This window comes from Natrix helvetica (genome assembly GCF_964273705.1).
Source record: "Natrix helvetica genome assembly, chromosome: 3".
Taxonomy (NCBI): Eukaryota; Metazoa; Chordata; class Lepidosauria; order Squamata; family Natricidae; genus Natrix; species Natrix helvetica.
In genome coordinates this window covers 169,050,202-169,074,117 of record NC_138549.1, presented here as the reverse complement: position 1 = coordinate 169,074,117, position 23,916 = coordinate 169,050,202, and the positions used below count along the sequence as shown (strand labels likewise).

The window sequence follows — 23,916 nt, the reverse complement described above, 5'->3', positions numbered from 1 at the left end:
TCTGGCTTTCCCATTGAGTTTGCTTATCAGAAGATCGCAAAAGGTGATGTTAGAAGACCCCCGGGACTTTGCAGCTATCATAAACGTGAGCCAGTTGCCTAGCATGAGGGGGGTGGGTGGGTTGAGAGGAAGATTTTGGGAAGGAAGAAAGAGGTAAGGAGAGGAGGGTGGAAGGGAAAGAAAGAGAAGGTGAGAGGGTTGGAAGGGGAAGAGGAAGAGCAGGAGTAGGGGAGAGGCAAGGGAAGAAGGAAGGGGAAGGAGAGGAGGAAGGAAGAAGGGAGGGAGGGAGAAAAGAAAGGGAAAATAAGGTGGTGGTGTTAACAGGTGGAAGGGATGTAAATAAAGTAACCCAAACTGTATAACCTATTAAATAGAATAACAAATGTATAAGAATGACAAATGTAAAGAATAACAATTATTAGAATGTACTCTCACAATGGTATGTAAGAGAATAAAAAAATTAAAAAATTGGCCAAACATCTGAGTTTTGATCCTGTGACCATGGAAATGCTGCGGTGCTCATGTGAAAAACAGTCCCTATCATCATCTCCTTTTAACGACCCCATAATCCCTTGCAGGGTAGAGTCTGGGCAACTGGAGCTGAGTGCTTACTGGCCGGATGTCCTTCCTGTTGCCAATGCGGAGTTATATTCAGCAGATATATTCTCATCCTGCGGAGAGAGAAATATCTGCCTCTACCTAGGATCGAACTCACAGCCTCCCAATTGTGAGGCTAAAGTTCCACCTCTAGGCCACAGCAACACTCAAGTGTGAAAAACAGTCATTAAAGTCACTTTTTTTTAGTGCCACTGTAAGTTCGGTCACTAAATGAAAAGTTGCATTGCCTGTACAAATTTGCTGTTTTTAGTTGATCCTGATAAAAGGTGGACTCGGTGTGTTGTCTCCCCCCCCCCCTGGAATAACGAAGCTGTACGGCTTCAGCACAATTCAAGAGCCAGAATCAAGAAAATTTTCAGCTTCTGAAGGTGTAGTAAATTAATTTCCTTACACTAAATTAATTACACTGATTGCACTGCGATAATACCAGTTGCTTTGAAATTGCAAGGTGGGCCACAAATAAATTAGGTAATTAAATACACTTAATGATTACATTGTTATTAACCCAGAGGTTAATTATGTTAACCTTACCTTACCTTACCAGTAGGTGATTGTCTTGTAACATTTTGGGTAATCTTGGTTTCTTTAGTTTGTGCTTCACTGTATGGCACCAATTCAGAAAAACCAATTCACTTTATAACTAAGTCAGGTGCACTGAATTTACACAGCTAATAAAAAATGTTTAGTAACTGTCAGGTTAAGGATGAGAAGCAAGAAATGAGGAAATTGTAATAACCAGGTTGATTACAAAGGTGGAGTCAAACTCTCTCTCTCTCTCTCTCTCTCTCTCATCTATCTATCTATCTATCTATCTATCTATCTATCTATCTATCATCTATCTATCATCTATCTATCTATCATCTATCTATCTATCTATCTATCATCTATCTATCTATCTATCTATCTATCTATCTATCTATCTATCTATCTATCTATCTATCTATCTATCTATCTATCTATCTATATATATATATATATATATATATATATATATATATGCTGGTTTTGTTGTATTCGGGTCTTTTCCCGTGTAAGGTTGAGATTGTCTTTGCAACGTTTCGGCAGGATCTCACCTGCCATCTTCAAGCGTGGGCTTAAAAAGTTAAAAAGCAGTTCCTCAAGATTTCAAAAGCCACAGGATTTTAGGGATTACTTATTTAGTCCCTTTCTAAAGGCCACCCACCACTCTGGGAGAGATTAAAACAAATAATACGGTCAGTTAAGAACACAGGTAGTCCTCCACTTATGACTGGCTGCTTCATGAATGTTTGAAATTACAACCTCCCTGGAAAAAGGGACTTATGGCCTAGTTCCAAAGTTCCAATAGTCACCCCCTCCCCACAGTCAATTGTCTGTATTTCAGGCTCAATTACAGTCATTGGTCGAGAACTAAAACTGTTGCACTGATGAGAAATCAACAGAGGTCTACGTAGAGCAGGGGTGTCAAACTCAAGGCCCGGGTGCTGGATCCGGCCTGCAGGGTGCTTGGATCTGGCACGTGGTGCCTCTGCCAGTAAAAAGGGAGCTCATGCAGCTTTCCCAAGCTCTGTTTTCACTGGCAGAGGGTTGTAGGTGGCCATCGCAGGCGAAAGTGGAGTTTGGGAGCCCATTTTCACTGGGAGAGGGTCCGAGACACCACAGGCGCCCCTGACACGAGTGTTGAGCTGGCCATGCCCACCCCAGCCCCCCAAGGTCAAACACAACCCTGATGTGTCCCTCAATGGAATCAAGTTTGACACCCCTGGCCTAGAGGGTGGAGAAAAATCACTGGCTGCTTGCAAGAATTAAACCTGACCATAAACTGAGGTCTTCTTAGAACTCGGTGAAACAAACCTGACTTCATGTAGGCTTGTAAAATGAAAGGGGTTGGAATGAAACGCGAAATGGACTGGAACCCATTTTATCGAACAGCAGAAATTTATTCAAACAGAACGTTGAATGTTACCGTAACTGTTCCTGTTTTTCGTACAAAAGGTATTTTCTAAATCAACCCCCTCTTCCCCCAATTCAGAGAAGGAAATTTTACTATTGGATCATACAGAAACGCTACGAGACTTCGTTTTTTTAACACCGGCGCGTTTTCAAGTAAAAACCTAAACTGACTTCCAAAATAGCTTAAATAGCAAAGTTACCCGAACCTCTATTTAAGAATTTCTGCAAAAAAATACTTTTTCTTTAAAAAAAACGATCAGAAAATTAAATAATGAATTTAAAAAAAAAACCTGCATACATATATACAAATATACAGGGAACTCGCTCTCCTGCTACCAGGCAAGTTGTCTTGACTGATCCCAGGATGTATAAACTCAGTTGCTTTTTGGCAAGTTCCGATTCCGCTTCTCAAAAATTGTGCTGCAGTCGCCAAGGTGAGCCACTCCAGTTCAAAACACAGAAGTCTCTAAAAATTTAAATAAAAAACCGATGCTCCTTGGTTCCCACGGATCCAGTTGCGAGACTAAGTATGTAGTTTGCATCTGATGGCGAAAAAGAAATGTCGGACTTGTTTGGCATTTGCTGTAAAGCCTCCCTCTCTTCCTACAATTCGGAGGACAAAGCTACCACTTGCTTCCTTTTAGAGGGGTGATGACCAGTTTATCTCAATTTGTCTCCCCGTTTCACACCGATGGGCTAGCTGGGACCTACAATTTTTCCCGGTTCAGACTTCAGGATACGCTCCAGAGTTGTTCTGCTGTCTTTTTATGTCCTGCGCCTTTTGGCTGCGCTGGGACTGGAGGGGTTGCTGTTTGCATTTAAGACCTTCTCCGTGACTCTGTTCCGTTTTCTCTTATCTCCTCCTTCTTTGGATCCAGACTCCGAGGAACTTCTTTCCTTCTCTTTGCTGCTGGGTTTTTCGGTGGCCTTTGTCAGGTTCCCCAGGGAAGCATATACTGAAACACAATGGTGGGACAAAATTTAGGCAACATCTCTGTTCCCCAAAAGAGCATGGCTGCAATGAATTTATATGCATTTTTTCCATATGTGATTGTACTTTTTATAAGAAATATACATTAATACAATCTAGGTAAAGGTAAAGGTTCTCCTCGCACATGCGTGTTAGTCGTTCCTGACTCTAGGGGGCGGGCTCATCTCCGTTTCAAAGCCAAAGAGCCAGCGCTGTCCGAAGACATCTCTGTGGTCACGTGGTCGGCATGACTAAATGCCAAAGGTGCACGGAACGCTGTTACCTTCCCACCAAAGGCGATTCCTAATTTTCTTCTTGCATTTTTACATGCTTTGGAACTGCTAGGTGGGCAGAAGCTGGGACAAGTAACAGGAGCTCACTCTGTTATGCGGCGCTAGGGATTCGAACTGCCGAACGTCTGATTGAAAAGCTCAGCATCTTAGCCACTGAGCCACCGTGTCCCTGAGCCACGTGATCATACTTTTTATAAGACATATGCATTAATAAAATCTATATGTAGCTTAAAAGTAGGCCATTCTATCCACAATTTCAACCGATCAATCAGAGGAGAGCTGGAAGGGACCTTGGGGGGTCTTCTAGTCCAGCCCCCTGCTCAAGCAGGACACCCTATTATACAATTTCAGATAAACGGGCGTCCAATCTCTTCTTAAAAAACCAGCGATTGAGCCCCTACAATTTGTGAAGGTAAACTGTTCTACTGGTTAATGGTCCTTACTGTCAGGAAGTTTCTCCTTAATTCCAGGTTGCTTCTCTCCTTGATTAGCTTCCATCCATCCGATTTTATCCAATTCCTCATGGACCCAAATGGTCAGTTTTGTATCTCGTTAACTAGAGGTAGAGCTCGAGATACAAGCGTAATGGATCTGGCCCATTGCGGTCGCAACTTGCAATGTGTTGTAGAATGGTTTGATCCTGCGATTGGCCCAGTTTCAACACTTCTGTGGCAGTTGTTAAGCAAACCAATGGTTCGCTATGGGCACGGTTTTGCTGAAAATGGGAAAAGCTGGTTTTCAGCAAAGCTGCCCTAAAATGCGGTCACATGACAGCAGGATACTGCAAACGGCCATAAATACAATACAATACAATACAATACAATAGTAGAGTTGGAAGGGACCTTGGAGGTCTTCTAGTCCAACCCCCTGCCTAGGCAGGAAACCCTATACCGTTCCAGACAAATGGCTATCCAACATCTTCTTAAAGACTTCCAGTGTTGGGGCATTCACAACTTCTGGAGGCAATTTCTGTTCCACTGATTAATTGTTCTAACTGTCAGGAAATTTCTCCTCAGTTCTAAGTTGCTTCTCTCCTTGATTAGTTTCCACCCATTGCTTCTTGTTCTACCCTCAGGTGCCTTGGAGAATAGCTTGACTCCCTCTTCTTTGTGGCAACCCCTGAGATATTGGAACACTGCTATCATGTCTCCCCTAGTCCTTCTTTCTATTAAACTAGACATACCCAGTTCCTGCAACGTTCTCCATATGTTTTAGTCTCCAGTCCCCTAATCATCTTTGTTGCTCTTCTCTGCACTCTTTCTAGAGTCTCCACATCTTTTTTACATCGTGGCGACCAGAACTGAATGCAGTATTCCAAGTGTGGCCTCACCAAGGCATTATAATGCAGCCCTGTGGCTGAGCATCTGACGTTTGGCTGCATGACCACAGAGGAAGCCTGACCATTGGAACCTCAAGCCTATTAGAAGATCTCGTGAATAGAGATAAGAGTTTTGAGGAATTCTGGGAGTTGAAGTCCACATACACTATATTGCCAAAAGTATTTGCTCACCTGCCTTTACTCGCATATGAACTTATATTGGCTCCCAATAGATGTTCAGGTGTAATTCAAGTTTCCTGGTTATTGCCTTTAAAGCTTTAGAGGCCATAGAATTGAGCTTCTTGCAGGACTCCCTGCTCCCCTCAATCTCTGCCTGCCCCATGCATTCCCATAAGGACATGCCGCATGCTTCAGATCTCTGCTGACTGATGTCTAATGGATGATGTTACAAATCCTCTACCCAATACTCATAGTAATACAGAGCAGATACATGAAAATCAGTCTGATAAAATCCAGACTAACTATAATTAGCACAAAGAATAAGTAAAAAAGTCATTAATTTGGAGAAGTTATAACTGATGTTAGGAATGTAAGCTAACAGTTGGGCCAGCAATATATAAACAAGGATGGTAGTACTGTAGCTTTAAGTACTGCTGCAATGTGATCGGTAGCTGTTACCTCAAGCAGCCATAAGAGGGAGTCAGAATGACTGTTAGCTCTCTGTGTGTTAGACGCTGATCGGTGTATTGTGAGGTACTGTGTTTTTGCTACAGTTAGCTGCTTTGTGTGCTAAACTGATTATTAGATACTGGACTGTGTTCGAAGGATCATTCCTTAACTGAGAACATTGATAACTGACTGACTGAACCGTGTATGACTTGGACTGTAAACGGAACTCTGAATACCTCTATATTTCCACATAGTGAACTACTATATTTTATACTATTCGGTGTCCCTGTGTGCTGGTTTGTGCGTCTTCTTCCACACCACTCTCATTACGCTTCTCTGCACACTCGCTCTCCTAACGGGGAGCTTACTTACTTAACACTGATATGCATCTGTAGGATAATAAAAATGAATGAAGCATGGAGTAGACTAAGGAAATACCTAGCCACATTATGGGCAGTGCCCATAATGTGGCTAGGTATGCACATTAATGCAGTGCCAGTGACTCAACAATGAATCCAAAGGGGAAAAAAATACTAACAGCAATTCAGTCAGGAAGACATAATCACAGGTTAAATACTGTAAGTTCATATTCGAGTAAAGGCAGGCGAGCAAATACTTTTGGCAATAGAGCGTATCTTAAGTTTGACAGAATAAGAGTTGGAAGGGACCTTGGAGGTCTTCTACTCCAACCCCCTGCTCAAGCAGGAGACCCTAAACCATTGATGGCTAACCTTTTTGCCGTGTGCCAAAAGCGCGTGTGCCCACACCTATAATACAATACGCACGCAACACCCTCTGCGTGCCCCGGCCCCCTGCGCATGTGCGCGCGACATCCCTGGGCCCCATTTTGAGCATGTCTCCCTGAAACCTCCTGGGACCAAAAATGGGGCAGGGGGGGGCATGTGATACACCGCGCTCCCCCCGCTCCTCAAGCATGTCTATGCTGTCACAGGTGTCAGTCCGCCTTGTATGCAGCTTTATTCCTCTCTAGCGTTCATCTCCATTGTTCAGTGATGCATTTCCTGCCTCTCTAGGATTTATCTCTATCTGCTCCTGTGAGGCACTTCCTGCTGGAGGTATATAGTTATATTCTCGATGGCATGTATAGGGTTTTAGCTGCATTTTGATTAAACAGCATGCGCTGCAGAGACCTGAAATTAGTTGGCCGGCGGGAGGCGCGCCTGCACGCATGGTGGAGCTCAGCTGGGGCGACAGCTTGCATGCCGGCAGAGAGGCCTCTGTGTGCCATAGGTTGGCCATCACAGCCCTATACCATTTCAGACAAGTGGCTGTCCAATCTCTTGGTATGTTGCCAAGGTTGAAAAGCATTGCAATAGGCCGTTAACAATGCATGATCTCTTTCAACTCTTCTAAAACAGGGGTGTCCAAACTTGGGAACTTTAAGACTTGTGGACTTCAACTCCCAGAATTCCCCAGGCTGGCTGGGGAATTCTGGGAGTTGAAGTCCACAAGTCTTAAAGTTCCCAAGTTTGGACACCCCTGTTCTAAAACAATGTTTTCATAACCTGCACATCTGAGTAATAATGGTTGACCCCTGTCTTACTTAAGACTTTTCCTCTATCAAAATACCTTCTTCGGCAGCTGAGTGGGCTTCCATCTCTTCCTTTATTTCTTCCTTCATATCGTCTTCAATCATCACTTTACCTATGCACAGCATGAGAAATAGATCAGTGAGCAGTAAGGTATTTTAATGTCTTTCTTCCTTCAGCTGATCTTCATAAGGTCGCCCAAGTATGTTTTGGGGCAACAGGACTTTTCACTGCCAGCTCCTGCTGCCACAAAGAGCCCTCCAAATCATCTAGAAGATGATGATGATTATTATTTCTTTTATTCATTAAACATGAAACTCAGTCTTAATGAATAAAGGAAATAATAATAATCTAGGTGATGAGATGATATACTTTATTCATTAAACATGAAACTCAGCCAACTGAACATTCAAAAATGCATCACAAATACCAGTGACTGGTGCTAATGGTTGATATGGTTTGCTGCCAGCGTCCTAGGTATCAACCAAGGACCTTCTTAAAATATAAGATGTTCCGAGTAGCGCAGTTTTTTGCAGTTCCGCTGGTGTTATTGCAGGAAGCTGCAATTTGCTGATGTAGCTTATAAAATTCTTGGACATGGCACTTATATCATCTACTAATATTATTATTACTACTCCTACTCATTATTATTATTATTATTATTATTATTATTATTATTATTATTATTATTATTATTATTATGTTAATCTTTGGTGAGATTCACAGCCTTTGGGGCTGGTTGGTAGCTCAACAGCTTGAATCCTAACCGAGGACCTAGGAACTGTTAAGGTAACGTCGGAGGATATAAGTTGTTCCAAGTAGGGTGGTTTTTTGTAGAGTAAGAATGTTCAAGTCAGGTAAATTTAGAATTTTCAAATAGCGAGGTAGCCTGTTAGGTATTGCTCCAAGGGCTCCAATTACAATTGGGACAACACATGATTTCTTTTTCCACAGTCGCTCAACTTCAATTTGCAAGTCCTGGTAATTTGTGATTTTTTTCTTGCTGTTTATCTTCAATTCGTGCATCACCAAGTATTGCAATGTCAATGAACCAAACTTTTTTCTTTTCAACTATTGTTATGTCAGGTGTGTTGTGGGCCAAGTGCCTGTCAGTCTGAATTCTGAAATCCTACAAGAACTTGACTTTTTCAAGATCTTGTGGGATTTCAAAATATTATTATTATTATCATTATCATTATGATGATGATGATGTTAGTCTTTGGTGATATTCACAGCCTTTGGGGCTGGTTGGTCGCTCAACAGCTCGAGTCCTAACCAAGGACTTGGGAACTGTAATGTTGGAGGATATATTATTATTATTATTATTATTATTATTATTATTATTATTATTATTATTATTATTATTATTATTATTATTATTATTATTATTATTATTAAGTATGGGCTGGAGAAAAAACCCAACCCAACCTGTAGCCTCCAAAACAAAGAAGCAGGAAATGAGAAATAATTTCAGGGCAGAAAATGGTAGAAAATATATATATTTTTCCAGTTTATATTCAACTGATAGTGTCCTCAAACCTCTTCCTTGTTTGGAGCAAAAGAGAGGCCTTTCCTATTCCATCTCTAAAACGGATGGCATTATGACTTAAATCCAACTTTATAGTTTTGGCAAATTTCTCTCTTCTCTTGAAGTTGTTGTCTTTTCCCAAATTTCAATAGCTTTCAAAGCACATCTTTTTTCTATCCAAAAGGATCGAAGGGAACACTGGATTTAGTCCAATCAATCCCTTTCTACCAAAAATGAAAAGCATCCTCCAAGGTGGAGATTTCCTTTCTTTCTTCATGAAAGTGTGAGCGATTCTCTGCTTTCAGGACAGAATGTAATAGCCTTCCTTAACCCCGGCATGGCCACTGCTGAAAAATTCTGGCAACTGAAGTTCACGCATCTGGAAGGCTCCAAAAATAGCTCAGGTTTGCAAAGTTTTCCAAATTTTCTGAAAATAGCAAAGTTTAGCCACTTCATCTTGGTTTGGAAGCTTTCCCTGTGCTATCATCGGGACGCCAGTTTGGATGACAGCAGAAAACAGTTTCCAAAAACAAGCTTGCAGTGCCTTTGTAAACCTGGGCTGTCTTTGGACAACTTTCAAAAAGACACCACAGCTTGCTTTGAAAATTAGGGTTGTAGGTTGTAAGATTACTTCATGCCGTATTCTGGCCGTTTGAAGACCATATCAATATCTCCTCCAGTGTAATGGCTTAGGCTGCAATTCTATACAGACTTTTACTGTAATATTTTGTTTGCAAGAAATGTACGGTACATTCAAATGCCTCACCTTCTTTTACTTCCTGAATGATTTCTTCAGGGAGGATGAAGTTTTTTTCCGAGTTAGGGAAAGGAAGAATCTCCGACTCATGCTTAAAAAGAAAAACAATATTAATTAAACCGATTATGCCAACCTTTAGATGTTTCCAAATAAACACACACAAAGTTAAGATTTTGCAATTAGGGCATAATATTTTGAAAGAGCTCTTGTTTTGTTTCTAGCCCTTCCTTTTTTCTTTTGCTTTTTTTCGACCTCTAAACTCATTTAGCTTATAGAATCAACACTTCTCAGCAGGTTTTTAAAGTTTGTATGTGTTGATGTTTGATTCAGCCTTTCTATTATTTTATTCTTTTGTGTATTTTTATTGTATAACTGCACTGTGTGCTACCATGAATCATGCTGTACAAAATTAAATTATTCTGCATGGTATCACTGTTGCCTATACCGAACGAAGATCAACAAGTAAGATTTCCTTTAAAAATGAAAATATACAATAAAACAGCAATCGTTACAATGTGTGTATCTTTCTCTCATATTACGTAATCCCTAAGTGGGTGCTACTACAGATACGTGGCATGTGCATAAGAAAGATATCAGCTACAACTAACCCACCATTGCCTTCTTGGATGAATTTTAGATCTTGTGATGTCTTTTCAGTTCTCAATTTCGACGCTTTTTATCTGATCACAATATTACAATACCTACAGAGCTTTTGGTAGGCATAATATGGGATTCCTTAACAAGCAAGGACAAGACGAAAGGATAAATGTGTGCATGATATAAAACACTGTATATTGTATCAACCCTAATCAATCCTCTGCAGGACGAAGGTCTCTTTATTGAACGTTGGGGCCATAATGTACCCTGGATGCCCAATGAGGGTGGACAGACAGATGTTTTTTGATTTCCCAATCTAGTGACTAGCCCCAAACGGTGCAGCCTGCTTGTCTGCCAGAGGGAGGACTAGAATCTGGCTCTCCCCATCTATAATTCAACCCTTGAACTGTTCTTATACCTGTATCTTAACATCTAGCACAAAGATGGCGTATCTATGGCACCCACCTCAAAGGTGACATGTTTTGGGTGACACGCCAGTGTTTACCAACACCCAACTATTCCTGAAAGTACACCCGGTTGTCTAGTGATTTTTGGAGACTGGGCAAGAATGGGATATGATCTTGTGCAGTCTTTGGAGCTTCTGAAAATGAGGTTGTTGTACTTGTACTTCATTTTTGTAATTATATGACATTGATTCACCTAATATATAGCACCACACCTGATTGGACTGTGGTTTTTAAAAAAAATTCTTTCCTTGGACGGGTTATCATGCCAACAGAGCAAAGTTTGGCATTTTCCACATTTCTGACACAAGGAGCCCAAAAGATCCATCATTATTGATTTTAGTATTTTATTTCCAAAAGGGTGCTCTGGACCCAACACGATTTCTTTGGTATTATGATCAGCCTCCCAGTAGGAGTGTTACGGTGGCCTAGAGGGGGAGCTCTCGCCTCACAATCAGGACACTGTGAGTTCAATCCTAGGTAGAGGTGAATATTTCTCTCTCTGGGCATGCTGAGAATATATCTGCTGAACAAAACTCTGCACTGGCGACAGGAAGGGCATCTGGCCATTAAAACACGCTTAGCTCCATTCAGTTGCCCAGACTCCACCTCGTTAAATGAAGATGATGATGATCAGCCTCACAGTCAGGAGTTCCAAAGACTGAAAAACAGCTTGCGTGGAATATTTTTTGCCTACGCGCAGCTGAATCTCTGATTGCAAAATGAAGCTTGTGGGATGGAATGGACCACCCCGCTGTGGTTTCCCCTCTGAAAGAACAAACCATCATCATTTCTCCACCTGGCTTGGGTAGCAGAGCAGGCACTTTCTATGGCCAGCCCTCCTTGCTGCAATTCAGCAGAGGCCCCGACCTGTTTTTCACCTGTCGACACTTACCAGTGCCTGCATGTCATACATCGTGCTCAAGTGATCCCAGATAACTTTGGAAGAAATTTGCCTCCCAATATTCTGACTAAATTTATCTCGGATACAGATCATATGAAAATGGCGGTTCACACCTGAAGGGGAAAGAAAGAGTGAGAACGGTGGAAGGGGAGAGGAAAAAAAAGGTAACACAAAAAGAAAGGCTTCCTCGTGTCACGCTCGATTCCTGACGGGCTTATGCAGTGTTTCTCAACCTTGACAATTTATAATCCATGGTGTGGACTTCAACTCCCAGAATTCCCTACCCAGCATGGGGAATTCTGGGAATTCAACACACATCTTAAAAGTTGCCATGGTTGAGAAACCTTGATTTAATGGGCACATCCATGATTCTCTTTGGAAATGATATAGAAGCAGTTTAATTTTTATTTTCAAAAAATCCCAATCTAGTCTGCATTATTGGCATTCCTTGGAAGCCTCTAATTCAGGAATAGATAGTCCTTGACTTACGGCCATAATTGAGACCAATCTTTCGGTTGCTAAGTGAGACAAAATTTCTATTGCTAAGCGAGCCCTAAAGTATGACTTTTCTTGCCACAGTTGATAAGTGAATCACTGCAGCAATTATATTAGTAACATGGTTATTAAGTGAATCTGACTTCCCCTTTGACTTTGTCAAAAAGCTGCAAAAGATGGGGACATTAGCCCAGCATCCTGCAACAGTCATAAATATGAAAAATGATCATACATCAATGATCACAAGTTTGAATGGTCACTAAATGAACCAGAATTGCTCCTGTTCAGCTTCCAAGTCCAGGCAAGGTGGCTGCTGAGGCCACAAGTTACTTTATAAATACTGCAACACAAACCTCCCCCCTCCCCCCCCAAGATGTCTAGTTTAAAAATTTAAACCAACTCCACAGTGGATCAAGAATACAATTTGCCAAATTAGATTACAACTGGATTACATTGAATAGATTTGGCTGCAGGGAGCAAGAGGTGCTTTGGCACAGTTAAGCAGGGATTTTTTTTTTTTGCAAAAATGGCATGCTTTATCTACCAAGGACAAATGGATATGTCGGGCAAAGCAAGGGTTAACAAAATCCAGCCATTTTTGCCCCTGTGAATTTATTCACAAAGTACCAGATTGCACTATTTATGTCAGGCTTAATATGGAGAGGAGGGGGAAAAATTTATTTATTTATTTATTTTATTTTATTAATCCAATTTATAGGCCGCTCTCTCTCCACCAAGGGACTCAAATCCCTCCACCTCTCCACCAAGGGACTCAAATCCTCCAGATTGCAATCAAGGAAAGGAAAACCCGAAGGGGGGGAAATCATGCTCAAATAATTTAGATTCCAAGGTTTTCTTGGCCAAAGTTCTACTCCCCTGGATGACATCGCCAGACCTTGCTGCTTTAGCAGAGTAAGGAAGATACTCAGAGATGATTCACACCCTGGTCAGTGTCTCTTTGCACTTCTACCATCAGGCAGAAGACATCAAAGTATAGCCAGCCCAACAAACAGGTTTAAAGATAGTTTCTATCCTTGGGCTGTGAGACTTTTAAATACAACCACAATCACTCCATGCACAGGCTAGTTTTTTTCCCTTTTTCTATCTTTTTTCGTTTCTGTTATAATTTTGCACCAGTGAGGTTAAAACCAATTTCGTTGTATTTAAGTACAACGACAATAAAGATTATACTTATACTTACTCTCTTGTTAAGGCCCAACAACGTATAATCACGATGGAATAAAGGTAAAACTACACAAAACAACCCAAATGCAATCAGATTCTCCTTGCAAGATCTTAGCACTATTTTGGGGTTTGTGGATTTTTGGGGGAACAGGTCCGATTTTAAAACTCCTGGTACTTTCCATTTTTATTGACTTTCCTCTCAATTTATGTACACACACACACACAAAAGCAAAGTCCGAAGCTTCTTCGATTGCAGATCAATTTTTGAGGAGTCAAGAATACAGAAGCAGCTTGCCCTTCTCCTTTTAGCCCACTGAACCTGGACTCTCCTGGTGGTCTCCCATCCAATAATAATAACCAATAATAATCAGAACCAACTCAGTTATTTAAGGTTTTGAAAGAAACCTGGCCTCCCTGGAATTTATCCCGGAAACAAACAAACAAAAAAGACGCTTTTTTCGGCCCAAAAACCCCTTTTCACTCCTACAGCCTGAAAAATCAAATCTTGCTGCCCTCCAGCCCTAAAAGGGCGCGATAAGGGCAATCCAAGCGAAAGTAAGCAAGTTTGGGAAGGAAGTGCCGGGCCGGAAGAGGAAGGCCCAAACCCCGCGCTTCCGTTAAGAACCCCTCCCGCCTCCTCGCGCCCCGCCTCGGCTGGCGCCGCTACGCAAGGCCGAGGCTCCACCTGCGGCCTACTTTTATACCTCTCCGTCCCCCCGCCTTCCCTCAAAAGCACTCACCGACGGGCTTGTGGCCCAGCATGGCGTGGAAGAGGCACACCTCCACTTCGGGGCTCCATACCACCGGCACCGGCAGCAGCGGAGGGGGCGGCGGCGGAGGAGGAGCCGCGGACGTGGCCGCCATCGCGGCCGCTACAGCCGCCGCGTCCTCCGACGAGGCTTGAGACCCGGGCTCCATCGCAGCCGGAGCAGGCCCAGGGCCCAGGCCAGAGGAGGGGGGCTTCACCTCCGCGGCCCCAGCCGAGCTCTCCGCTTCGCCCATGGCCGCCGCCGAGGCCCATACGGAGACCTAGCGCCCCCTGGCGACCGCGCGAGGCAGCATCGTCAATGGACTTTTTGGTGTTTTTTTTTTACAATAGAATATAATAACAGAGTTGGAAGGGACCTTGGAGGTGGTCTACTCCAACCCCCTGCTTAGGCAGGAAACACTTCAGACAAATGGTAATCCAACATCTTAAAATCCTCCATTTACAACTTCTGGAGGCAAGTTGTTCCACTGGTTAATTGTCCTCACTGTCAGGAAATTTCTCCTTAGTTCTAAGTTGCTTCTCTCCTTGATTAGTTTCCACCCATTGCTTCTTGTTCTACCCTCAGGTGCTTTGGAGAATAGTTTGACTCCCTCTTCTTTGTGGCAACCCCTGAGATATTGGAAGACTGCTATCATGTCTCCCCTAGTCCTTCTTTTCATTAAATCAAACATACTCAATTCCTGCAACGGTTCTTCATATGTTTTAACCTCCAGTCCACTAATCATCTTTGTTGCTCTTCTCTGCACTCCACATCTTTTTTTTTTACATCGAGGTGACCAAAACTGGATGCAGGATTCCAAATGTGGCCTTACCAAGGCATGATAAAGTGGTTTTTCTTTGAAGACGTTTCGCTTCTCAGCCAATAAGCTTCTTCGGCTCTGACAGGATAGTGTAGAATGGAAGGATTTGTACTCCTTGCAGCCATCTGAATATAAATCCTTCCATTCTTCATCCAATGAATAAGATGACTTTTAGAGGGTCGTTGAAGGACTTGGAGGTCTACCTGTCACCTGAATGGTGCAAAGGGATGTGGAACTGTTGAAAGGACTGTGTTGTAGACTGGAGATAGATGATGTCTTATCCCTGAATCTTTTCATTCTCCACCCTCCTGTCAGAGCTGAAGAAGCTTCTTGGATGGGAAGCGAAACATCTTCAAAAGAAAAAAAACGAAGAAAGTCCAATTGCCTCCAGAAAAAGCACCTTTGGGACAACCATGGATGACTGGGAATCTCTACAGACCTTTAGCCATACAATTTGGGATGAACCCCCTTGGAATGGTGTGGGAGTAGGGATGGATTTCCAGGGGGGGAAATTGCAGACTGCAGGAACCAGGAGCACCACTCAGGTGACCCTGAGGACACAGATTAAGCTCCAAGGACCCTCTAAAAGGAGGCAAGCAACCAGCTGTCTGCAAAGAATAGATATCCATCCATTCCTCACTGTTCAGTTGGAGCTGAAGAAGCTTCTTGGATGAGAAGCGAAACGTCTTCGAAGAAAAAAAAACAAGACAGTCCAGTTCCCTCCAGAAAAAGCATCCGTTGGGTCTTACCAGAGAGGGCTGTTCAGTTTTGACAAAGATGGACTCTTTGACCCCTCTTTCAAACCCGTGGACCTCTCTGTCCAAAATGTGGACTTGGCTGTCTTCAAAAGAGTTGTCTTTTAAATGCAGATGGACATTTAAAACAAATTTAAAATAATTTATCTAAACAGAAAGTATCACTATTATAGGGTGGGTTTTAAGGTTTAATTACTGGAGGTTTTCATTGGATAGTCATTTGTCCAGAGTGATATGGGGGCAGGTTGTTTTTTTATTTCAATAAACATTGTGACACGAGGAATATGTCAACATGGAAGAGGCTAGTATTGGTTCATCACACAGTCAGCCAGATGTTCAGACTGGACTTGGCATTTTTATCCAGTTACTGAGTTCAAGGACCTGGGATAGGCAGATGTTGATGCTTGATGGTGTTAAAAGATATTGTCACAGGATGTTAACTGTTCCAAGTAACGCTGCCTTTTTCAATTGACTGATGCATTGTCATAATTAATTCCAGAATAACAACAGTGTTATCTTCCATTATGATTAGATGTGGGATTGATTAGATTAGACATTTTTCCAAATCTCGAATATTTGTTTATTTAATATATCATTTATATGGCATTACTGGAGCATCTTGCTTTCTTCCTTTCCCTCCCTTCCTCCCTCCCTCTCTCTCTTTCCTTCTACCTTCTTTCCTTTCCTTTCTCTCTCTCTCTCTCTCTCTCTCTCTCTCTCTCTCTCTCTCTCTTTCATTGTTAGTGTTGGATGTTCATTTTTCTGCTTTGCATTTTATTTTTGTTGATTAAAAATAATATGTCAAAAATATTGCCATCTTCCTTGTTTATATGCAGGTATTCTGATACTGAAGCCTAAATTAATTCTTCATTTAGAACATTGAAAGTTTGATTTAATTTGTTTTGCAAAGTTCATAAACCACCCCAAGTTTTCTTTCCAGACGAAAGTACTATGTATTATAAGTGTTTATAATGAAAGTTGAGTGGATATAATCCATGAAACATTCATATTCTTTCATTTTGGTTTAGATTTATAATGGTGGAACAGCATCTGTCTTATTGTGGAGATTAACTGTTCCTGTAGTTTGTTATTAATTTGAAATCTTAATCCCCCACTTGACATTAAATTAAATAACAACATAATATACACTAATACCAGAGATACCAAATTTCAGGGCAGTAAAATGAACTTATTAAGTAAAAAGGAAAAGGGAAAGAATGTCTTTGTATCTGAAAGTGAATTAAACATTAAAACCTGCCCTATTATGGTGACAGTTTCTGTTCAAATAAATTATTTTATTTATTGGAGCCCTGGACGAATTAGGGAAATGAAAGAAACGACACCTAAGCTAAGAAAAATCTTTGCTTTTCCATCTGACATTCATCATCTTTTCGATGTTCAAAACTTCTGAAAGTTAAGAAAATTGATTGGCTGAAATTGCTACAGGTAGTCCTCGACTTACAACTATTCTTTTTTTTTTAAATTGTAAACACTTATACACATTGATAACACATACACAACACTTACAAATAACATCGGAACTTCCCATTCTTTTTTACAGCAGGTATCTATCGGTGCATCTTTACAAACATTTTTTTCCTCTCAATCCATCTGTATACATTTTTACACTTATCATTCTATTATTTCTTACTCTTTTGCTTATCAATCTATGTTTGGTTATTTGCATTAGACAGTCTTTATTGCTCTTCTACTAATAAATACCTTTTTCTATTTCTGTAAATCCGATTTTTCCTACCTTCTCATCACTAATTCCTACTTCTTCTATAATACAAACTATATTTTCCAGATTCTTATTTCCTGTTTCTATCATCTAGCCATTTATACCATTTCCCCCAAATTAAATAATACTCAATTTCCTCCTCTCCTTAAATTTCCTTGGTCAATTTATCCATCTCTGTGTGTTCTAAGATCTTCCATGCGTGTCATCTCATCCTCATTCCGTATTGGGTTATTCTTCCATTTCTGCGCATATGCTATTCTAGCCGCTGTAATGATATGTAGAATTAGGTATAAAGTCTCATTATTGTATTTTGTTGTGGTTATGCCTAATAAAACCGTCTCCGGTTTCCAATCTATATGGTTCCATATTATAGCTTCCAAGCAGTTTTTGATTTTAGCCCAGAATTTTTTTGCTGCCTTGCATGCCCACCATATGATTTCTCACATTTCCAACACATTGGGGATAAGATAACTAGCTATTCATTTAGTGACCGTTCAAAATTGCAATAGCACTGAAAAAACTGACTTATGACATACAACCGTTGCAGCACCTCTGTGGTAATGTGATCAAACTTCGGACGCTTGGCAAACTGGTTCATATTTATGACCGTTGCAGTCTCCCAGGGGTCACGCGGTCCCCTTTTACGACCTCCTGACAACGAGGAAGGCCACATTCACTTAACAATCATGGTCCTAACTTAACAACTTCAGTGATTCACTTAACAACCGTGGCACGCAAGGTCGTAAAACGGAGCATAACTCACTGAACAGTCTTGCTCTAGCAATGGCTGCCTTGCTTCGCTATTGACTTTGCTTGTCCCGCAAAATGGGATTGCATGACTCTGGGACACCGCGTCATAAATATGCCAAGTGCCTGAATTTTGGTCAGGGGACCACGTGTGTGTGTGTGTGTGTGTGTGCTGCAATGGTCATAAATGTGGAAAATGGTCATAAGTCACTTTTTGCAGTGCCGCTGTAACTTCATAGTCACTAAATGAATGGTTGTAAGTCAAGGTTTACCTGTATTCTTTGCTGGTCCTCCTACCTTTTCCAGCATCAGAGCCACCTATAGAGTGCAGGATCTTTGGACTGATTTATTGATTGGTTATTTATGTGCTACTTTATGTGCTACTAAGTTATTCTGGGACATGGTGGCTCAGTGGCTAAGATGCTGAGCTTGTCTATCAGAAAGTTCGGCAGTTTGGCGGTTCGAATCCCTAGCGCCGCATAATGGAGTGAGCTTCCTTTACTTGTCCTAATTTTGGCCAAACTAGCAGTTCGAAAGCATGTAAAAATGCAAGTAGAAAAATAGGAACAAACTTTTTTACTGAATTGAATAAGATTATATTAAAATTTATATGGCAAGGGAAGAAAGCCAAGATAAAGTTGAAAACTCTACAGGATGACAGAAGCAGAGGTGTTATGGGACTCCCTGACTGGGAGCTTTATTACAAAGCAGCAGCACTAACATGGATGAAGGATTGAATAAATTAAAAAAATAAAAGAATACTAACATTAGAGGGCCACGATTGGCAAACAGGATGGCATTTTTGGCTATGGGAAGAGGGTAAAAAGAAACAAAAATACTTTCATAGACACTATATTAGAGATGCACTGATACAGGTCTGGAATAAAATTAGAGAAAAACATTACATGAAAATACCGACATGGCTTTCCACTATGGAAGCCATAACACATCCCAATACATTAGATCTATCAAAAATGGTTAGATATAGTGAAATTTTAGACAGCCAAAGGAATTTGAAAACAAATCAAGAATTAAAGGAGCAAAATATAAATATAGATTGGTGGCCATATCTCCAACTACAATCGAGATACAAAAAAGATGTAAAAGAATATGGAATATACACAGAATTACAACAAAGAGATAAAATTTTAATTGGCCCGGAAAATCAACTCATAACGAAAATTTACAAATATTTATAAGAAGTAACATTAGAAGAAGAAAAAGTTAAAGGTTGCATGATAGCGTGGGCCAAAAACTTTGGTTACAACATAGATCTAGGGGATTGGGAAAGAATTTGGAACACAAATTATAAACTAACACGATCAGCAGCACTTAAAGAAAATATGTACAAAATGTTTTATCGTTGGCATTTACCACCAACAAGATTGTCTAAAATGTACCCAAACATGAAGCCGACCTGCTGGAAGTGTAAAAAAGTACAAGGGACTTTTTATCACATATGGTGGACCTGCCCAGAAACACAAAAATATTGGACAAAAATCTGGAAATGGGTGCAAGAAATTACAGGAGAACAGATAAAATACAAACCCGAAATCTTTCTGCTGGGAATAATCAAAGGGAAATATACAAAGAAAATTAAGTACATATTAACACATTTGCTAACTACAGCTAGAATAGCATTTGCCCAATGCTGGAAACAAAATAATACGCCCTCGGACGAATTAGTGATAAAAAAAACCTTTGGATTGTGCAGAGATGGACAAATTAACACTGAAATTAAAAGATAAAGAAGAGTCGGAATATTATGAAATTTGGAACAATTGGTACAAATGGCTGCAAAACAAGAAAATTAATTAAGCCAAAAAACATATATAAATACATATAGAACTGTGTATAAAGATGTGTAAACATAGAAGCGAAATATTATATACATGTACAAATATGATGACATAACAATGTTGATATAATGACTGTAACGTATTGTAGAAGGGGAAAAAATCTGCAAAAAAAAAAGAAAAAAGAAAAATAGGAACCACTGTTAGTGGGAAGGTAACAGCATTCCGTGTGCCTTCAGTGTTTAGTCATGCTGGCCACATGACCACAGAGACGTCTTCGGACAGCGCTGGCTCTTTGGCTTTGAAAGGGAGATGAGCACTGCCCCCTAGAGTCAGGAACAACTAGCACATATGTGCGAGGGAAATCTTTACCTTTACTTTTAAGTTAGTCTCAGCTCTTAGTGACCACACAATAGATTTTCTCCAAGTCCCTGACCTCTTCCAATGGATTCTTTTATTGCCACTGTAACTCAGTCTCTCCATTCTTCTTCATGAGTTCTTAGTAAGACCACACCTAGAATATTGACCACACTTGGAATATTGGATCCAGTTTTGGTCACCACACTATAAAAAAGATGTTGAGACTCTAGAAAGAGTGCAGAGAAGAGCAACCAAGATGATTAGGGGACTGGAGGCTAAAACATATGATGAACGGTTGCAGGAACTGGGCATGGCTAGTCTAGTGAAGAGAAGGACCAGAGGAGACATGATAGCAGTCTTCCAATATTTGAGGGGCTGCCACAGAGAGTAAGGTGTTCAAGCTATTCTCCAAAGGACCCAAAGGCCAGGCAAGGAATAATGGATGGAAACTGACCAAGGAGAGATTCAACCTGGAAATAAGGAGGAATTTTCTGACAGTGAGAACAATCAACCAATGGAACAGAAGTTGCCTTCTAAAGTTGTGGGAGCTTCATCACTGGAGGCTTTCAAGGAGAGACTGGACTGCCATTTGTCAGAAATGGTGTAGGGTCTACTTGGGGGGTTGGACTAGATGACCTACAAGGTCCCTTCCAACTCTGTTAATCTTGAGTCATCCTCCTTTTCTCTTTCTTTCCATCTTTGCCAGGATCAGAACCTTCATGCTCCAAGTTGGTTAGCAGATGGCAGAAGGTGAAAATACTTGTTTTCTTGATGAAAACATTGATCCTAAAGTTTGTTTTAGATAAAAAACCTTACTGCCCTGGAATTTCCAATCTTTCGCTACTCTTTTCACCCTTTAATTCAGGAGAAAAAAAAATCAGATAATTTAAATTTTGGCCTGTTACTGGTTCTGTCTCGAACAGATAAATTCAACCTCTTTTTTTTTTGCAGTTTTATCTAATCAGGAAATTTTGTGTTCTAATCTCAGGGTTATGAAGCTAAGAAATATGAACACTGATTCAGATGGCCTCAAGTCGTCGTTGTCTAGGATGTACGATGAGTGACAATGCATCAGACTGTCCTCATTAGATGCTTAAGAGATAAACTTATCAGTCAAATGTCTTATTACTGTGTGCTGCACTCTGAAGCATTTAATGAGGCAGGAGAAACCGTCGCCTAATTATGCTATTAGCGGTCATGATCATTTTAAAAAAAAAAGATGAACCCTTTGCAAGACTGAATAGGTCACGATGTTCCAGCTGTCAGTTGTGTAAACCAGATCTAAATTACAAAGATGTGCTTAAAGCTAGTAGAAGACATTTTAAAATAGAATGCAATAGAGCTGGAAGGGACCTTGGAGGTCTTCTAGTCCAGCCCCCCCCTGCTCAAGCAGGAGATCCTACACCGGTGAAGGCGAACCTTTTTTGGCTCACGTGCCAAAAGCGGGGGGAGCGCAGGGTGTGTGTGTCGTGCACGGGCATGCCACACCCATAATGCAATGCGTGATCGCCGCCCCATTGCACATATGCGCATGAGAGGCGCTCCCCCCATTTTTTGCATGCTTTTTTCGCCCTCCCTAGGCTCCAGAGGCCTTAGAGGAGCCTGGGGAGGGTGAAAACAGCTTCCTCTGCTCTCCGGAGGCTCTCTGGAGGCTTCAGGCGCTTCCCTGAAGCCTCCGGAGTGCAAAAAAAATGGCCCTACGGGCAAACCGGAAATTCGGGAACGGACTTCCGGTGTGCTCGTAGGGGCAGTTTTAGCCCTCCGGAGCCTTCAGGGGCCTTCCGGAGGCTTCCCTGAAGGCTCCGGAGGACGAAAATGGACCCTACGAGTAAACTGGAAGTCACTTCGCCCTCCCCAGGCTCCTATAAAGCCTCTGGAGCCTGGGGAGGGTGAAAAATGGCCTCAAAAAAAGGCTAAAGTCAGCTGGCCAGCATGCGCATGTGCGCTGGCCAGCTGACAGGGCAACGCCTCACGTGCTGCCACCCACGACCCTCCACGTGCCACCCACGATTTCCGCTACCGGTTCGGGCGGTGCCATCTCTAATCACACCACCTTGTGATAGAAATTCCAGCTCCTCTTGTGGTCATAAGCCAAGGAAAATCTGTAAAGTTTTTGTTTGACCCCCGTGCCCTACAACGTCTAAAGGCAAGCTGTTCCACTGGTCAGCTGTTAGGAAGTTTCTCCTTAATTCCAGGTTGCCTCTCTCCTTGATCAGTTTCCAACCATTGTTTCTTGTCCTGCCCTCGGGTGCTTTGGAGAATAATACAATACAATAGCAGAGTTGGAAGGGACCTTGGAGGTCTTCTAGTCCAACCCCCTGCCTAGGCAGGAAACCCTATACCGTTTCAGACAAATGGCTATCCAATATCTTCTTGAAGACTTCCAGTGTTGGGGCATTCACAACTTCTGGAGGCAATTTCTGTTCCACTGATTAATTGTTCTAACTGTCAGGAGATTTCTCCTCAGTTCTAAGTTGCTTCTCTCCTTGATTAGTTTCCACCCATTGCTTCTTGTTCTACCCTCAGGTGCTTTGGAGAATAGCTTGACTCCCTCTTCTTTGTGGCAACCCCTGACACCGCCCCGAGTCCCTTTCGGGAGAGGGGGCGGTATATAAACGCTAATAAATAATAATAATAATAATAATAATAATAATAATAATAATAATAATAATAATAATAAAAAAAAAAGATATGGGAACACTGCTATCATGTCTCCCCTAGTCCTTCTTTCTCTTAAGCTAAACATACCCAGTTCCTGCAACCGTTCTTCATATGTTTTAGTCTCCAGTCCCCTAATCATCTTTGTTGCTCTTCTCTGCACTCTTTCTAGAGTCTCAGCATCTTTTTTACATCGTGGCGACCAGAACTGAATGCAGTATTCCAAGTGTGGCCTTACCAAGGCCTTATAAAGTGGCATTAACACTTCACGTGATCTTGATTCTATCCCTCTGTTGATGCAGCCTAGAACTGTGTTGGTTTTTTTGGCAGCTGCTGCACACTGCTGGCTCATATTTAAATGGTTGTCCACTAGGACTCCAAGATCCCTTTCACAGTTACTACTGTTGAGCAAGGTACCACCTATACTGTACCTGTGCATTCCGTTTTTGTTGCCTAAATGTAGAACCTTACTCTTTTCACCATTGAATTTCATTTCATTCGATAGTGCCCAATGTTCAAGTTTGTCAAGATCCTTCTGTATCTTAAGCCTATCTTCTTGACTCCCTCTTCTTTGTGGCAGCCCCTCAAATTCTGGAATACTGCTTCTGGGGTGAAATTCATTTTTTTTTTTACTATCGGTTCTGTGGGCATGGCTTGGTGGGCCTGGCAGGGGAAGGATACTCCATTCTTACCCCACTCCTGGGGCCAGCCAGAGGTGGTATTTGCCGGTTCTCCGAACTCCTCAAAATTTCCACTACCGGTTGTCCAGAACCTGTCAGAACCTGCTGAATTTCACCCCTGTACTGCTCTCATGTCACCCTTAATTCTTCTTCTTTCCATTAGAAACCCAAATCCTGCAGCCATTCTTCATATGTTTTCGTCTGCAGGTCTTTGATCCTCTTAGTTGCTCTTTCTTGCACTTTCCCCCCCAAAATCTCAACATCTTTTTTTGTAGTGTGGTGACCAAAATTGGTCGCAGTATTGCAGAGGTGGCCTTTTTCTCATTATTTTTCTCATGATTAAAACCAGAGACCGGGGTGCAATTCAGG

At 41.6% G+C, this 23,916-nt stretch overlaps 1 protein-coding gene across 1 annotated transcript; it reads right to left on the bottom strand.

The window, feature by feature from the left end:
• Positions 1-2,518: 2,518 nt before the first annotated feature.
• On the bottom strand, positions 2,519-14,278 carry MRGBP (MRG domain binding protein). The gene is made up of 5 exons (XM_081948091.1): positions 13,982-14,278; positions 11,553-11,674; positions 9,606-9,687; positions 7,352-7,426; positions 2,519-3,506 (listed from the first exon to the last, which is right to left on the bottom strand). The coding sequence occupies exons 1-5, from the start codon at positions 14,241-14,243 to the stop codon at positions 3,316-3,318; spliced, it is 732 nt and encodes a 243-aa protein (XP_081804217.1). The 5' UTR covers positions 14,244-14,278; the 3' UTR covers positions 2,519-3,315.
• Between the last annotated feature and the right edge of the window lie 9,638 nt (positions 14,279-23,916).

Excerpts from the sequence above, each read along its gene's own strand:
- MRGBP (XM_081948091.1), bottom strand. The coding sequence starts at position 14,243 with ATGGGCGAAGCGGAGAGCTCGGCTGGGGCCGCGGAGGTGAAGCCCCCC. Across the intron at positions 9,688-11,552 it reads TGTATGACATGCAGGCACTG|CATGAGTCGGAGATTCTTCC; the intron begins GTAAGTGTCGAC and ends TTTCTTTTTAAG. Across the intron at positions 3,507-7,351 it reads CCACTCAGCTGCCGAAGAAG|TATATGCTTCCCTGGGGAAC; the intron begins GTATTTTGATAG and ends ATTGTGTTTCAG.